The sequence below is a fragment of the Balaenoptera acutorostrata genome, chromosome 2, assembly GCF_949987535.1.
Source record: "Balaenoptera acutorostrata chromosome 2, mBalAcu1.1, whole genome shotgun sequence".
NCBI lineage: Eukaryota > Metazoa > Chordata > Mammalia > Artiodactyla > Balaenopteridae > Balaenoptera > Balaenoptera acutorostrata.
Genome location: NC_080065.1, coordinates 45,848,997 through 45,867,175, shown reverse-complemented (window position 1 = coordinate 45,867,175; position 18,179 = coordinate 45,848,997). Strand labels below are relative to the sequence as shown.

Genomic DNA, 18,179 nt, shown 5'->3' with positions numbered 1-18,179 from the left:
AATGTGTCTCCATTTGTTTTGATAAAACTTTTCTAACTGGAGATGTTCTATTAATATCTTATACGCTGTTCCTTATTTTTGAATATTGTATCTTTTTAAAAATTTCAGACAGAAGTCCCCAGTTCAAAAATGTTGAAGGAGCAGTACTGATCTTTTTACCAGGCCTTGCTCATATTCAACAGTTGTATGATCTCTTATCAACTGACAGAAGATTTTTTTCAGAACGGTAACTACAAATCTTCATTATATTCCTGGTAGTTTTAAAACAGAAAAATCTTTTGCACATTAAAACTCTTGATCAGAACTTTCAAAGTCTTTTCACCTTTAGTTAAAATTGTCCATGGCAAAGCTCTTTATTTTCTTTTAACATTTCTATTATAGCATTTTATCTACTAAAATGTTTAGGTACTATTTCTACATTTATTTTATTTTCTCAATATGATTAAGCAGAGGGAATCCTGTGGTTAAGAGTAAGATGGTGACTCCCCTCCCCAGCACACTGGATGGTGCAGAACCCTAACAGCATTGCAGTTTATCATCCATACATTTTCTTTTTTAAATATCTTTGAAGCACTTTTTTTTTCTTTTTAATAAGTTTATTTATTTATTTATTTTTGGCTGCGTTGGGTCTTCGTTGCTGCGTGTGGGCTTTCCTCTAGTTGCGGCGAGCGGGGGCTACTCTTCGGTGCGGTGTGCTGGCTTCTCGTTGCGGTGGCTTCTCTTGTTGCAGAGCACGGGCTCTAGGTGCGCGGGCTTCAGTAGTTGTGGCTTGTGGACTCTAGAGCGCAGGCTCAGTAGTTGTGGCGCACGGGCTTAGTTGCTCCAGGTTATGTGGGATCTTCCCGGACTAGGGCTCGAACCCGTGACCCCTGCATTGGCAGGTGGATTCTTAACCACTGCGCCACCAGGGAAGCCCATCCATGCATATTGAATTGGCTTTTTACTATGCCTGGTTTGATACAGTTTATTACCGCTGTTATGGTTATAACTTCAGCATCAGAATATATTTAAGTTTTTTCTCTTTGATGAGTATATATGGGGTTTCATTGTACCATTTTCAGAACTTCTGTGTGTGTTTAAAATTTTTCATAATAAAAAATTTAAAAATTGCTTTCTATTTGCAAATAAATTTTGTTATTCTTTGCAGTGTCTTCTAAAGAGAAACTCTTGCTAAGAACTATGATTTTAACTTTCAGATATAAAGTGATAGCTCTGCATTCTATTCTTTCAACTCAAGATCAAGCTGCAGCATTCACACTTCCTCCTCAAGGAGTCAGGAAGGTAAAATTCAGTACAGCAAATTTATATGTGATCCAACTGAGAATATTTCATAAAAGTGTTATGACTTTTTATCATCAAAGACAGTTGTTAATATTAAGTGCCTTATAGTGCATGCAGACTCCAGATGGTCGGCAGCTTAACATAATCAAAAGTGAACCCAGTATTAAAATTCAATTTATATTAGGTGTTTATGTTTATATTATATGTTATTAATAACTTTAGGGGAGTGGTAGTTTAAAAATATGGCATGGATGTTGCTTATGAAAAGAAAAATCACTACTATTCCTTAAAGAAGATATCACAAAGGATGTTGGATATCAGGAGCTACTTGAATCCTGGGAGGATTCTTTTTTGTTCTCTTTGCTACTCATCCCTGATTATTTTTGCAATACAGAGACCATTAGGTTAGGAAACAATCTAAGTATTTTCATCATCTCCTCTGTTCGGATGCTGAACGAAGAGATACTTGGCAAACAGAGTTTCTCAGATTTTGACCCTCTCTTAGGCGGGGGGCAAAAAAGAGCACAATGTAGAAACTCTGGGGAACACAGAGCTCCCAGCAAGAGCCTGCACTCTAATGCAGGAGGCCTGGGTTCTTGTCCCTAAGCTGCTGCCATGTCTGTGACCTTTGGCAACCCACTCAGCTTCCTTTCTCATCTTTAACCAGGAGCTGGATTAAACTTACGGTTTTCTAACTGTGCTCTGAAAACTCCAGGGGTTCAGAGGCTGTGTGCTCTGATCTGTAACATTTGGCTTCCCTGTAACATTTTGTCTTAAGAAAAGAATTCCACCTCTAAAAAATTCGATCACCTAGGTCCCATCTAAATCTTAATAATCTGGGTTCTGTTTCCTAGGATAAATGAGTAAGAAAAGCAAGCACTCAGTATTGAGATAGAGCGCTAATATATTGAATTTGACCTAGAATTTCCTAAATGTTTTACCTCCAAGGACTCAACAGAAAAAAAAAAAAAAAGAAGAAACAAACAAACAAAAAAGCCACAAGAAGATTGCACTATTCAGCCATCACCATTAAGAAATTTTGAGCTAGAAAGGGACTTAAGAAGTCATCTATTTCTACCTTGTAATTTGCAGGTCAGGTAATTGGAGGCCAGAGAGGTAAAATGACTTGCCCAGGTCACAAAGCTAATAAGTAGCAGAGCCAGGGCAACAACCCACCAGTTCTTCTTACTGAAGAACTATTACTTTTTTTTTCTACTTAACTGTGAAGTTTCTGCTGAGCAGTCTCCATTCTCTGATCCAATTTCCCATTCCATGTATGTCATTTTTAAGATGACTGACTAGAATTAGGGGACTGGTATTTTTGTTGGAATAAGAATCTATAACTTTAATTAATAAGCTAAGGTGATAAAATTAATTAGAGCAAATTTAAATTACACAGTAATAGCAATTAGATTGTGAATTTCTGTAAATAAAATTGTAATTCATTTTTTAAAATCCATTGGCTAAACTACCCAAAGGAGTTTAAATGATGGCACATTGCTGAAAGTTGTTACCTAAATGTTTTGGCTTTTTATTTTCAGATTGTTTTAGCAACAAATATTGCAGAGACGGGTATCACTATTCCAGATGTTGTATTTGTAATTGATACCGGAAGAACGAAAGAAAATAAGTAAGTGTGAATTTTCCAAATCAAAACATTTTTAACCTGCAAAGGGCTTGGGACCCTTGAATTCTTAGGAGACATCACAGAATCATTCCAATTTTAGTACATGTGCTGCTGAAGCAAGCATTAGATCACAGAATCATATCAGGAAAATCTCAAATGTCCTAATTCTGCCCACACAAAAAGTCTCAGAGAAACTGTAGGGAAGTTTAAAATGTCTGAGAATAAATGTTAAAATTCATGTCATCAGTTTTCCCATAAGTAATGTCAATGTATTGCTACTTTTAGAAAAGTGCTGAGAAAATATTCAGAACATAAATTTTTATAAATTAGTTTATAAATTAATGTTTTACAAAAGCATTATTTATGGGATTACAAAAAAAAGAGCATGAGTTTTAGAATCAGAGTTGGATTATAAATCTATGATCTATAATCTTGAGCAAGTAATATGAGCATCAGTTATAACCATCAGTTTCCTCATATGTAAATGGGAAAAATTAAAATTTCATAATTGAAAGTGCCTAGTACAGTAATTGGCACATAATAGATAACTTTAACTGAATCTTCAACAGAAAGGTTATTACTTTATAAATGTTTTAATGTTTATATTTCACAAATAAGGGAGACCACCTTAGTAGTCTATTGTAATCTATATAGACTGTCCCTAATATTAGGAAACTTGAGCAATATTTGGAAGTGAGTGTGACTATCCAGTACAAAATAAACTCTTGATTTTTTTAATTGTACCTGTAGAGGAGGTGTTTTCAGGGTTGAACTGTATCTTGTGAAAGGTGCGTTGAATTGTAACGTTCACAGCGACATTTCTCAAACTCTCAGAATTCTTATTGCATAATTAAGAGGCACTCTAATCTTCAACTTAATTTTAGAGTCAAATATTTCCAGTTTTTTCAGATTTTGATTTCAGTCAGTTATCTACATGTTCTCTCCTAAAACATTTCTCTAGGTACCATGAAAGCAGTCAGATGAGTTCTTTGGTGGAGACGTTTGTCAGCAAAGCAAGTGCTCTGCAGCGCCAGGGGAGAGCTGGGCGCGTCAGAGGTGGCTTCTGTTTCCGAATGTACACGAGAGAAAGGTATGGCATAGCCCGGAAATTAAAAACACATAAACCAGTACAGTGTGACATTTCTGATAGTATGTATTTAGTATTATTTTATTTTATTTTTCAGATTTGAAGGCTTTATGGACTATTCTGTTCCTGAAATCTTGCGTGTGCCTTTGGAGGAATTATGTCTTCATATTATGGTATTCCCAAAGGAACTTAGATGAATTTTTTGTTCTTCACCCCTTTCTGGGCGGGGCGGGTGGGACGAAGACTTAAACTTATCTTACCTTCTGTTGCTCTAGATTTTCAAGTATTTTATTTACTCTTCTTTAATAAATGCCCCCTTCCCCCATCTTTTGTAAGTAAACCCACTGTGCTTTAAGTCTGCCATAGGCACCCATAGTTTTTAGATGAAAATATAGACTCATAACCTAGACCAGTAGTTCTCAACTGGGGACGATATTGCTCACCAGGGAAAAACTGGAATGTCAAGAAACATCTTTGGTTGTCAGAACTGGGGGGAGAGGGAGACCATGCTATGGACATCTAGTGGGTCAAGGCCAGGGATGCTGCTAAACATTCTACAATGAACAGCACAGTCCCCTAAAACAGAATTATCTGGCCCCAAATAACAATAGAGCTGGACTTGAGAAATCCTAGCCTAGACCAAAGGCTTCCTACTCTGACAGATCTATAATATCCTTCAGTTCTCAGATTTTTGATTCTATAAAAATCAGAGATGAAGAAACTAAAAATATGGACTGGAAGATCTCATCCTCTTTGCTACTCCCTTAATAGACACAGACATTTATCCTCCTTGCTTAAAATTTTACTTAAATTTAGTTCCAGTTTGACCATCTCTTTGTTAATTCTTTCTGATCACATACTAATTTATCACTTTTTCAATCTGCAGAAATGCAATCTTGGTTCTCCTGAAGATTTCCTCTCCAAAGCTTTAGATCCTCCTCAACTTCAAGTAATCAGCAATGCAATGAATTTACTCCGAAAAATTGGAGCTTGTGAACTAAATGAGCCTAAACTGACTCCATTGGGCCAACACCTTGCAGCTTTGCCTGTGAATGTCAAAATTGGCAAGATGCTTATTTTTGGTGCCATTTTTGGCTGTCTTGATCCAGTGGTAAGACAAACAACACTGCTGCTTCTTCACTGTAAATATCATTTTGGCTGGGGACATATTAAGTTTAGAAACAAATTTTAACTTTTATTTTTTTTTAACTAAACAGAATGTCTGTACTAACATTAAAACCAGGAAATCTAAATGCTTAATGAGAATTTTTGAATATTTAACTTTTTATGTTTATATACAAGAAAATCATCCATTTACTAAGTGTACTGTAGGTACTATTTTGTAAAAGGGTTTTGGCTTGTCTAGACTTTTGCTATCAAACATCCCACTTGAAATATTTACTTAATTGAATATATAGTAAGTGATTCTTAGAGCGTTTTGAACTCCACACATAAGTAGAATCAAAACTTCCTTTTTTCTGAGTTACCTCTGAGCTAGCAATTACCAGCAATTCTGTTTTCTCAAATTATCTCAGAATTAACAAACTTTGTGACTCTGAATCTCTTGGCTCATATGCCTGCTCTGCCATTCCAACTTTCCAGCTATATCAAGTTGTGGCCTTTTCTGGGACTACAAATCAAGGCTGTTTGAAAATGAAATGGAGAGAGTATGACTTACTCTAGTCTCTTTTTTTCTAGTATCAGATATAGATACTCACCAGAATTGTGTTGAGTCCAAGAAATATCCTCTGCCATGACAGTTGATCTGAAAAGCTGCAACAACAACAACAAATGGGTTGTTATGTAGTCCAGATTATGTAAGAAGTATTTAAAGAGCATTGCAGACAATGGAAATTCAGGCTAGGAGTCAAGATCCTGAGCTGTGGTTAAGGGATTTCTTTTAACTGTGTGACAGACTATAAATCACATAAATATTCATTTTTTAAAATCTCTGATTCTGGTGGTATTACTTCACTACCCACAAAGATGGTGTAAAAGTAAAGTGATAAATGTTTAAAATTCCATAAAATGAAACTAAAAGTAACTAATTAAAATGAAAATATGTAGCTATTATAGAACACGATAAATTGAAAAGAAGAAACGTGCAACTTGAAAGTTCAATTGTTTTATGATTTGCTTTCTATTTCAAATCAGCTTTCAATATATACCTCTTTAATGACAAATTTTTTGGTTATTTATGGATAGGCAACACTAGCTGCAGTTATGACAGAGAAGTCTCCTTTTACCACACCAATTGGTCGAAAAGATGAAGCAGATCTTGCAAAATCAGCTTTGGCTATGGCAGATTCAGACCATCTGACGATCTACAATGCATATCTGGGGTAAAGAAATAATCTGGGTTTTGTCAGTAGGTCAAACCTGAGGGTATTTACTTTTTAAAAAAATTTATTTTTGACTTTTATTAAAAAGATACATTTAAGATTTAAATTTATTTTTAGTTACTGCATCTGTCAAGTTGAGTCATTTTAAAGATTCACATTTTTATAATCCTAAAATTTACGAATGTACTCTGTATTATTATGTGTATATTACCTTGTATTTGAAGTTATGAATTTACTGTTATACATGAACAAAAAATATCTGTATTGTAATTGAAATTCTTACATACAATTGGCTAGTTCCTAAAACTTCCTCTTTTGATATGATTATAATGTAATTAAAGCTTTGGTTAGTACATCTGAAAAAGAGTTTGGAAACATATTAAAATTTGGTCATTTTACTTATGTAGATGGAAGAAAGCACGGCAAGAAGGAGGCTATCGTTCTGAAATAGCATACTGCCGGAGGAACTTTCTTAATAGAACATCACTGTTAACCCTAGAGGTAAGTCTTAATGCAACTATCTTAATTCAGGGTCATATAGTCAATAGGATTCATTTGGAAAAAGAAATGCCTAGGATAGTGCTTGACACATAGTAAGGGTTTAATAAACATTTGCTGAATTAATAAGTTTGTGATTTTTTGTTTTGTTTATCCCAGCAGTTAACCTGTATTACACAGTGATTCAAAATAGTATGTATCAATCATAATATATTCAGGAAATGATCAAAGATGCAACATGATTTCATAGAAATAACACTAGCTTGGGAATTAGGATAGTTGTCTATTCAGCAGCTCAGCTTGGGGAAGGTTAATTAAGTCTCAGTTTCTCATTTTAAAAAATAGAATTGAATTGGGGATATTCTGTAGTTTTTCTTAACTCTGATAATCAGCTGTTATTTTTAATTATTATGGAAATTTTCAAACATACAAAATAGTATAGGGAACTCCTGGGTACTCATTTCCCACTTCTGTAATTATCAACACATGCTCAACCTTGTTTTACTTATACTCCCGTTAATCCACTATCTGCCCTCTAGATTATTCTGAAGCAAATCCCAGGCGTCAGATTGTTATATGTCTCTGAAGTATAGGACTATTTTTTTCTTTAACATTACCATGCCTTAAAAAATAATTCCTTAATATCATCAACTATACAGTATTTAAATATCCCTGATTATCTCATAAATGTTTCTTTACAGCTAGTTCAAATCATGATCCACACAAGGTCCACACATTGATTGACATGTCTCAAGTTTAGTACATTTAAAGGGAAATGGTGTTTAGTGCAGACATGCTATAAAAGTATTCATAACCTCTCACCCAATTCCCATAACCTCTCACATAATTCCCCTATTCTATGCTCATATTTTAAAAGGTTAAAAAATATTTTTATTCCCATATAATTTGACCAATTTTTGTGTGTGTAATTTAAAATAACTGCTGAACCTAGTACCTAAGCATCTATTAGGTGCTTAGTCAATATTTTTGAACTAATGAATAAAAACTAGATTATTAGATTAGCCTAACAGTGTACTTCTATAATGTCAGATATGCAGTAGACTTGAAGAATGCAAGAAAAAATAAATAAAAATAAAATAACTGCAGAGATGACAGCAGGGACTTTGCTAAGTGGAATAAACTTTGTCCTTCTTGAAGCAGAAAAAGGGATAAATTGAAGAAACAGATGCCTCTGGGCCAGCTGACTGGGGTTCAAGATATGGAGAGCTAATCAACACTCCTTTATCTCCACTCCACTTCCTCCCAACCTCCAAGTTGCCTCCCACCCCCTTCCTTCTATGAGCCTTTTCTTCACCTCCCCTGGGCTGCAAGGTTTTCAATCTCTTTACCAGCTTTGTGGTGTGGCAGCAACTGTCTGTTTGGCCTTTTCTCTCCTGGACTTAAAGTCCCTTAAGTCCCAAACCAGAAGCCTAAAGTAAATCGTAAATGTACACTTCACCTTTTAATCACTTGTATCCTGTTTACTTTAAAATGCTTATCCTCCCTGTAGTGTTTTAGTTGATTGGCACTACTAGAGGTAGAGAAAGATTTTAGGCAACAAGTTTAGATTGTTGCCATTAATAAACTTTCTCAGAGTTCTTCAGGAAATTAAGATGTTTCCCAGAGACAAATGAAGAAGGTTCTTGCAGTCTAGGATCAGAGTCCTCTGTAATTCTTCCTTACTGTTCTCTATGTGACCATCCTTATTGAGTAAAAATGTTGAAAGGAGAGCTACTGTGGAAGTAAATAGACTGAATGAAAATGCGTTCAGGTACATTTTTATTGCTCTCACATTTTAGACATTCTTATTTTATGACATCTAAAGTCTTGAGAAGATAACCTATACAAAATCAGTTGATGTTACAGAATCAGATGACTCCATTTAATCCTTGACTTTCCAGTATCTTCCTCCCTAATGTAATTTGGGCTGTAGTTAACTAAAAATTTGGCATACTGTTAATCTTGTTTTAATTGATGTATGGTTGATTTACAACATAATATTCATTTCAGGTATACAGCATAGTGATTCGGTATTTTTATAGTTTATACTCCATTAAAGGTTATTACACAATAATGGCTATAACTCCCTGTGATGTACAATATATCCTAGTTGCTTGTCTGTTTTATACATACTAGTGTATATCTCTTAATTCCACATCCCTATCTTGCCCCTCCCCCTTTCCCTTCCTCCACTGGTAATCACTTGTTTGTTCTCTGTATCTGTGAGTCTCTTTCTGTTTTGCTGTATACATTTGTTTATTTTAGATTCCACTAGTAAGTGATATCATACAGTATCTGTCTTTCTCTGTCTGCCTTATTTCACTAAGCATAATACTCTTTAGATCCATCCACACTGCTGCAAATGGCAGGATTTCATTTTTATTTTTACTAAAAATTTTTTTTGAATTTTATTCTTTTTAATACAGCAGGTTCTTATTAGTCATCTATTGTATACATATTAGTGTATATATGTCAACCCCAATCTCCCAGTCCATTCTACGCCGCCTCCGCTTTCCCCCCTTGGTGTCCATACTTTTGTTCTCTACATCTGTGTCTCTATTTCTGCCTTGCAAACCGGTTCATCGGTACCATTTTTCTAGATTCTACATATATGTGTTAATACGATATTTGTTTTTCTCTCTGACTTACTTCACTCTGTATGACAGTCTCTAGGTCCCCCCACGTCTCTACAAATGACCCAATTTCGTTCCTTTTTATGGCTGAGTAATATTCCATTGGGTATATGTACCACATCTTCTTTATCCATTCGTCTGTCGATAGGCATTTAGTTTGCTTCCATGACCTGGCTGTTGTAAATAGTGCTGCAATGAACATTGGGGTGCATGTGTCTTTCTGAATTACAGTTTTCTCCAGATATATGCCCAGTAGTGGGATTGCTGGGTCATATGATAATTCTATTTTTAGTTTTTTAAGGAACCTCCATACTGTTCTCCATAGTAGCTGTATCAATTTACATTCCCACCAACAGTGCAAGAGGGTTCCCTTTTCTCCACACCCTCTCCAGCATTTGTTGTTTGTAGATTTTCTGATGATGGCCATTCTGACCGGTATGAGGTGATACCTCATTATAGTTTTGATTTGCATTTCTCTAATAATTAGTGATGTTGAGCAGCTTTTCATGTGCCTCTTGGCCATCTGTATGTCTTTGGAGAAATGTCTGTTTAGGTCTTCGGCCCATTTTTTGATTGGGTTGTTTGTTTTTTTAATATTGAGCTGCGTGAGCTGTTTATATATTTTGGAGGTTAATCCTTTGTCCGTTGATTCGTTTGCAAATATTTTCTCCCATTCTGAGGGTTGTCTTTTCGTCTTTCGTCTAAAATTTTACTATAATATTAGATATTTATGGAACTTGAGGAATAGTAATATATTAAGACATTTCTTCACAAGTATTGGCTGGTGCTAAACTTGAAAATAAACTGATATATTAATAAAATACATAATCTGAACAGTTGGCTAAACTAACAAGATATTATTTATACAAAGACTAATGCACAAAAATATATACTTTTTAAACAAATAAATTTATTTATTTATTTTTGGTTGCTTTGGGTCTTCGTTGCTGTGCGCAGGCTTTCTCTAGTTGCAGCGAGCGGGGGCCCCTCTTCGTTGTGGTGTGTGGGCTTCTCATTGTGGTGGCCTCTCTTGTTGCAGAGCACAGGCTCTAGGAGCGTGGGCTTCAGTAGTTGTGGCATGCAGGCTCAGTATTTGTGGCTCGCAGCTCTAGAGCACAGGCTCAGTAGTTGTGGCGCATGGGCTTCATTGCTCTGCGGCATGTGGGATCTTCCTGGACCAGGGCTCGAACCTGTGTCTCCTACATTGGCAGGTGGATTCTTAACCACTGTGCCACCAGGGAAGCCCAAGATATATACTTTATGCTGCTGGCTTTACTTAGTAATATGATGGACTAGGAAAATATTTAACAAATATTAATATTTATAATAAGGCTAAAAATGAAAAATTTTAGCATGCCAAATTTCCACAAAGGCTGTTTTTAATTGAGGAATAGTTGATTTACAGTATTAATAAGTTTCAGGTGTATCACAGTGATTCACAAATTTTAAAGATTATGGTTCATTTATAGTTATTATAAAATATTGGGTGTATTCCATGTGCTGGCAATATATCCTTGTAACTTACTTATTTTATACATAGTAGTTTGTACCTCTTAGTCCCCTATCCCTATCTTGCCCCTCCGTCCTTCCCTCTCCCCACTGGTAACCACTAGTTTGTTCTCTATGTCTGTGAGTCTGTTTCTTTTGTGTTATATTCACTCGTTTTATTTTTTAGATTCCACATATAAGTGATAACACACAGTATTTGTCTTTCTCTGTCTGACATATTTCACTAAGCATAATGCCCTCCAGGTCCATCCAAGTTGTAGCAAATGGCAAAAATTCATTCTTTTTTTTATGGTTAAGTAATATTCCATTGTATATACATACATCATCTTCTTTATCCATTTGTCTATTAATGGACATTTGGGTTTTTTCCATATCTTGGCTATTTTAAATGGTGCTGCTATGAACATTGCAGTTCATGTATCTTTTCGAGTTAGTGTTTTTGTTTTTTCCGGATATATGCCCAGGAGTGAGATTGCTGGATGATGTCGTAATTCTGTTTTTAGCTTTTTGGCATCCTGTCAATTTTGATAGGAAACAGTAATATAAAATACAAGGTTGGTTGGCACCTTCTCTATTTTAATTATGATCTTGTCTCTTTTCAACAAACCAATCCAGGATGTAAAGCAGGAGTTAATAAAGTTGGTTAAGGCAGCAGGATTTTTATCATCTACAACTTCCAGTGGCTTGGAAGGAAACAGAGCCTCACAGATCCTTTCCTTCCAAGAAATTGCCCTTCTTAAAGCTGTACTTACTGCTGGACTGTATGACAATGTGGGGAAGATAATCTATACAAAATCAGTTGACGTTACAGAAAAATTGGCTTGCATTGTGGAGACAGCCCAAGGCAAAGCACAAGTACATCCATCCTCAGTAAATCGAGATTTGCAAACTTATGGATGGCTTTTATACCAGGAGAAGGTAAAGTACTCATTCTTGAATTCCAATATTCAGGGCATTATTCTAGAAATCAGTTAGAAATTAGGATGCCCAGCAGATATCGTAATTGGTTCTTAAATTGAGCTATTCATGTTTGTTTATATTCGAAATCAAGATGTACATGGTTTCTCAACAAAAATATGTAACATGTCTTTTTTCCACATTTCCAAATAAGGGAGATAAGGGATGGGATAGAACTATATATGATGTGGCAACAGTTTGAGTCACAGTGCAACCTAAGATAATTTAATAGCAAATATTTGTAGATTACAATTAAAACAGTCAACCTTTTGAGTCATAGCTCATTAAATTAATAAAGATCCATAATTTCAAGCATTGGCTTGAATAACTCCCAGCATATCATCAAACTTAAATGTGTAAAACGTGACAAATTCCTGACTAATGGCCATTGCTGAACCTTGCTTTAGAAACCAGACACTCTGAAACTTAATCATAATTTTATTGTTGCATTAATTATTTAACAGCATTAGCATAAAATTGCTTGTTCATAGTCTCATTTATGTTCAAGGTATATAATTCAGCCTTACAATTAATGTTCAAAATCCTTTTAATAGTATAAATGCACAGGTGGTGACTCTGATTATTATAAAATTGACAAATTATGCACATAAGAGAATGTAGACATCTAGCTTTATAAAACCTGACTTAAAATATATAGTAGCAAATTATAGAAAAATGCTTACATGAAACAGATAAATGAATTTTTTATATTTTTAGGCTGTAAAGTGTTTTTTTCCTCTCTGTTTTTATGCAGATACGGTATGCCCGAGTATATTTGAGGGAAACTACCCTAATAACCCCTTTTCCAGTTTTACTTTTTGGTGGTGACATAGAAGTTCAACACCGGGAACGTCTTCTCTCTGTTGATGGCTGGATCTATTTTCAGGTACATGCTACAACTGATCTTATTGATTATATTAAAATTTCTACTTCCAGTACCACTGAGGTAGTTTTTTTTTTAAATTTTATTGGAGTTTGCGTAACTTCTTCCAATAATTTGACTTAAAATAGAAGACTTACTTATTTTATCTTGCCTATATGGTTTTAAATCTGTTTAATTTGAAAATCAAATTATATTGCTATTACAGATTTCATTTATTGTCAGTAATAATTATAATTTGCCATGTGTTGTATACTTCAGTAGTTAACTTTACATGGATTATCCCTAATTTAATACCCTAACAGTCTTGTTAGATAATTTCTATAGTTTCTTTCTATAGACAAGGCACTTAAGCTCAGTGAGAAGTTAAATAACTTACCTAGGTTACATGGATTGTTAATGGTAGAGCAAGGTTTAAACCTAGAACTATCTGATCCTCAAACTCATGCTCCTTCCGCTATATTGTGGCACCTATAAAGAGACACAGATTCATAGCTTAAATGCATATTGTCACATTCTTCATTCTTCTCTGGAAAAATTAGACCAACCAGTGCTACCGGCAATAAGTCTATTTCTCTGTAACTCATCAACATTGACCGGTTTAAGCAAATCTAATACATTCTGCTGATATACCATGAGAGCTGTTTGTCTAAAACTGGAGATGTAAATTTTAAAGGCAACTTAAAAAATAGGTGCAGTTCTCACAAAGAGGCTGAGGTGGTAGTAGAGTTCTATAACTGGATTGTGGTGATGGTTGCACAACTCTATAAATTAACTAAAAATCATTGGATTGTATACAATGAGTAAATTTTTTATAATCTGTAAATTATACCTCAATAAAGCTTTTTAAAAAAATTCCATTTTAAAAACTGTAGTAAGAGAAGAAAACAAACAATTGAAATAATGGTTGCTTTATTTTGGAAAGAGATATCAAATTTATGGGTACTTAATAAGGAAATTGAAGTTTATGTATCTTAGCTACAGGAAGTGATTTATTTATATTTTTCCCATAACGTTTTATATTAAAGTCAAGATGTGCTAAAGCATATTGTAAGGTATACATGATTACTTTGATTTTACTTAAGCACATTCCCACTCCCTGGGATTAACATTGTTCAATTTGTTATCTCCTCTCAATAGGCACCTGTTAAGATAGCTGTCATTTTCAAGCAGCTAAGAATTCTCATTGATTCTGTTTTAAGAAAAAAGCTTGAAAATCCTAAGATGTCCCTTGAAAGTAAGTGTTTGATTATAATGTAGGTAGAAAACAGTATACTTTTAAACACTGGCATACACTATAGCTCACTGAGGCTTAAATTCCATGTGATTAAAAATTACTTTAATAAAATTTATTTTATGCTGAATTCCATCAGACACAGACAGTTCTTCATTATTCACAATCTAGTTATTCTCTTAAGATTCTTCTGGTTTACTCCTTCCTCTTCTATGCTTCACTTCTAAACTTCTGGTCATTTCACAGAAAAAGGATGATAAAACTGAGCATTTGTAATTTTGCTACTAGTTTACATACTAGTAAATTAGTGATAGTTATTATAAAAAATAAGAAAGAGGGACTTTCTCTGAGGTTCCCAGCATGTTTTCTCTACCATTCTCACAAATGCAGAGCTGTTAGTCTGTATAAAATATGTACATTATCCTTCAACAGAAATCTGCAGTGGACACCTGAGTTGCCACTTAGTCTGGTATAGTGTTTCCCAAACTTGCCAAATAATCAGAATTATCCTGGCAGTTGTTAAAAATACAAAGTCCAAAGACCTACTCCAGGCATACTGAATCTCCTCTGTGGGAGAGGCCGATGGCCATGTTATTATTTTGTAATCTCTTTTAATCTGTAACACTTCCCCTCTACTACCCTCCCCATTTTAAAATTTTTAATAAACTAGGTTATTTTTCTGGTAGAATTTCTGACATTTAGGATTTGGGTGGTTGCATCTTCATGCTTTGATTTAATGTGTTTCTCTGTCTCTCTTTTTTTTTTTTTTAATAAATTTATTTATTTTATTTATTTGAATTTGGCTGCACTGGGTCTTCATTGCTGCTCGTGGGCTTTCTCTAGTTGCGGCGAATGGGGGGGTACTCGTCTTTGCGGTGCACGGGCTTCTCATCGCGGTGGCTTCTCTTGTTGCAGAGCACGGGCTCTAGGTGGGCGGGCTTCAGTAGTTGGGGCGCGTGGGCTTCAGTAGTTGGGGCTCGTGGGCTTTAGAGCGCAGGTTCAGTAGTTGTGGTGCATGGGCTTAGTTGCTCCGCAGCATGTGGGATCTTCCCGGACCAGGGCTCAAACCCGTGTCCCCTTCATTGGCAGGCAGATTCTTAACCACTACGCCACCAGGGAAGTCCCTCTGTTTCTTATATTTCCTGTAAACTGGTAGTTATATCTAGAGAGTTGATTAGAATCAGATTTTCAGGAAAAGAATATTTTTTGGTTGGTGCTATATTCCTCTCATTGCATCACATCAGTTTGGTTTTCCTGCTTTTAATGATGTTAAGAATTGATTTATTTGTTCAATGTGATTATATTTAACAAGTATCCCAGTTAATTCTCATAGTTAGGCAAGGTGGGGAGCTACTGGTCTAGTGCTACTACCCTGAAGCCTCACACTCTATGTTTATTTGCATAACTGAAGGTGAATGAATAAGCGCTAAACTGTATTAGTTTTCCTATACTGCTGGAAACTTAGATCAGGTCTTGACATATTAAGAGATGTGAGCTCTTTTCTTGAGGAACTTTGTGCACTACAACTCAGCCTTAGAAAAAATTACATTATATAAAGGACAGGTTGAACCTCAACTTTTAAATTAAGAAAAATGAATTTTAAAATGATTTCAGTGTTTCTCTTTGCCATAAAAGAGAAAGCAGAACTTGCCCTCTGATGAAGCATATATTTTTGACTTAGGGGGTAGGATAAAGTACATTAGTGTCCTCTTTCTGGACTTTATAATAAGAAAAGTTGGGATATAACACCAAGCTGTTGAAAAAGAAATAACTGAAGTTACTCTTGTACTTTCTTTTACTCTACTCTTCCTCAGACTAAAAATCATGGTTCTTTCTAGACCTGCCGTGTTCCCCTTGCAGCAGGTGACCTTTCTTTTCCTTTTTTTTTTTTTTAAATGCCACTGTAGCCTCTGAGAACCAGAGTGTCAGGCCATGGGCCCCGTTATCAGAATTCTCCATTGCAATCATTGAAACATAGACCATTCTCTTACTGAAGTATCTAATAAGATACAGAATTTCAGTCTTGGAGCCCTGATAATTACAATTATCCAGAGAGTAGTTAGGAAGTCACAATATCAGACCAACTGTTTAAAAGTGGAAGCAGCTGTTAAAACCTCTAGCAAATAATGTAGCCTCTATTGGTCTATTCATCAGATTAATTGGTGTTTGATTCCTTTGTTGTGTGGAGAGGTCTGTCACTTTGCCATTGACACCTCTCCAAGAGCACTTCCCAGTTAAATTTCTTTGTTTCCTTTGGACTAAACATGGAGAAATGGATAAAGAGTTCCTTATTCCTTGCCCATACTGTTGGAATCCTGACACGTTCTGAAGTATATGGAAGAGTCAAAAAACCTTTAGTATATTTGAGCCAGGTGAAAAAGTTAGGAAACTTCTGTCTTAAAAGAATTTTTAAGGAAATAATTCCTTATAAAGGACCAACAGTTATATCACATCATCTCTTCAGGCCTTTGCCTACTTTTTATCAAAGTAGGTGTAATACAACTGTAATGATAATTAAAAAAATATTTGTAGGGCAACAAATTATATTATAGAGGCATCTCTGGTTTTATAGTGAATATTGCTGTTAATTCTGTATTCTAATTTAAAAGAATCTTTTAATGAAGTATATCTGTGGTTTACATGTGTATATATTGGAAAATTAGTCAGTGCTGAATTTATTCATGGGAGTTTTTTCTCCTTCCATCCAGATGACAAGATTCTACAGATCATTACCGAATTGATAAAAACAGAATAATTGAAACTGAAATTCATGGTCAACTGCTTTAAAAATTAAGATGAAGGCAAAGTCATGAAATTATGTGAAAATGGACCATCCCATTAAGTATTTCAGTACTTAAAATGTTGGTACTAGCCATAATGTAAAGGTGGCAGAAAAAAGCACATACTTTAAACGTGTAATTTTCTAATTTCTTTTTGATGATGATTACTCTCAATGTATTTGCCACTACATTTACAATAAATTCTTTGGTATCATCCATGTTGTATACATCATTATGTGCCTTATGGGCAAGGTCTGTGTCTATAGTATCTATAACTTTGTGTTGTGATTCTCTTTGTACCCACCTCATCCTCTCTATCAGTCCTTGATGTCTAGAGAGTTTAGACCTTCTTGACCCAGAGGAGAAAATGAGCTTCAAAACCAGTTGTAATTTAATTTCCACAAAAAGGAACAACTTCACTTATTTAATATTTGATACTCAAAGTCAAAACCTAATAAGGTATACACTATTAATAGATGCCACCTATATCAGTAACATTCACTAAGTACAAAGACATAGTACTGGAGGATAGGCAGCTATAGCTAATGCTACTGTCAACTCACGGATGAGTAGCTTGCACCATTTTCCTCAATCATAAGCTTTGATATCACTGCTCTTGAACCCTTTTTTTACCCATAATTGGATTGATAAGGTCGGTAACTTTGAGATAGTAAAACATGCTTAGAAATTTTTCAGTGGTTTCATTTGTTTCACTTACTGAGTATCTTTGAAACTCCATATTGATTATGTAGAGGAATTTTCCGTCAAGATTGTTAAGGAACTTAAAGTATATTTTTGTGTAAACCAAAGGCACAAATTGTATCTGAGGGACAAAAGATTAGAATTGAGGGAATGCAGTCTAATTGCTCGACTCTCATAGTAGGCATTCAGTGAATGTAGTTGACCCTTGAACAACACAGGAGTACCAACCCTCCATGCAGCTGAAAATCTGCTTGTAACTTTTGACTCCCCCAAAACTTAACTACTAACAGCCTACTGTTGGCCAGAAGTCTTACTGATAAACAGCCGATTAACATACATTTTGTATGTATTTGTATATCTAACATATATTTTATACATTCATGACATACCTAACTTTTTCTTAATTTTTTTTTGATATTTCTAGGCTACATGGTTCATCTGCAAGTTTTTTAAATTGTTGCAAATCTTCGAAAAAACGTTCCAGTATATTTACTGAAAGAAATCTCTATAAGTGAACCCACAATACAGTTCAAAACTGTGTTGTCCAAGGGTCAACTGTATTTGTTGATGAATGAATAAAAGAAGCTGTAACTTTCACTTTATGTGCAGATGAAACTGAAAATATACTTAGTAGCAATCGGTAATTTTA

General features: G+C 34.9%; 1 protein-coding gene across 2 annotated transcripts in view; it reads left to right on the top strand.

The window, feature by feature from the left end:
* DHX29 (DExH-box helicase 29) overlaps positions 1 to 17,044 on the top strand; it is a 47,650-nt gene extending 30,606 nt beyond the window's left edge. For both annotated transcript variants that reach the window (XM_007195595.2, XM_057540026.1), the window contains 12 exons: positions 109 to 226; positions 1,197 to 1,281; positions 2,823 to 2,911; positions 3,870 to 3,998; positions 4,093 to 4,168; positions 4,882 to 5,106; positions 6,201 to 6,337; positions 6,745 to 6,838; positions 11,593 to 11,895; positions 12,689 to 12,820; positions 13,955 to 14,051; positions 16,757 to 17,044. In XM_007195595.2, the coding sequence (XP_007195657.1) occupies positions 109 to 226; positions 1,197 to 1,281; positions 2,823 to 2,911; positions 3,870 to 3,998; positions 4,093 to 4,168; positions 4,882 to 5,106; positions 6,201 to 6,337; positions 6,745 to 6,838; positions 11,593 to 11,895; positions 12,689 to 12,820; positions 13,955 to 14,051; positions 16,757 to 16,803 (1,532 nt within the window). In that variant the 3' untranslated portion in view covers positions 16,804 to 17,044. The remainder of the gene's footprint in view (positions 1 to 108; positions 227 to 1,196; positions 1,282 to 2,822; positions 2,912 to 3,869; positions 3,999 to 4,092; positions 4,169 to 4,881; positions 5,107 to 6,200; positions 6,338 to 6,744; positions 6,839 to 11,592; positions 11,896 to 12,688; positions 12,821 to 13,954; positions 14,052 to 16,756) is intronic.
* The last annotated feature ends 1,135 nt before the right edge of the window (positions 17,045 to 18,179 follow it).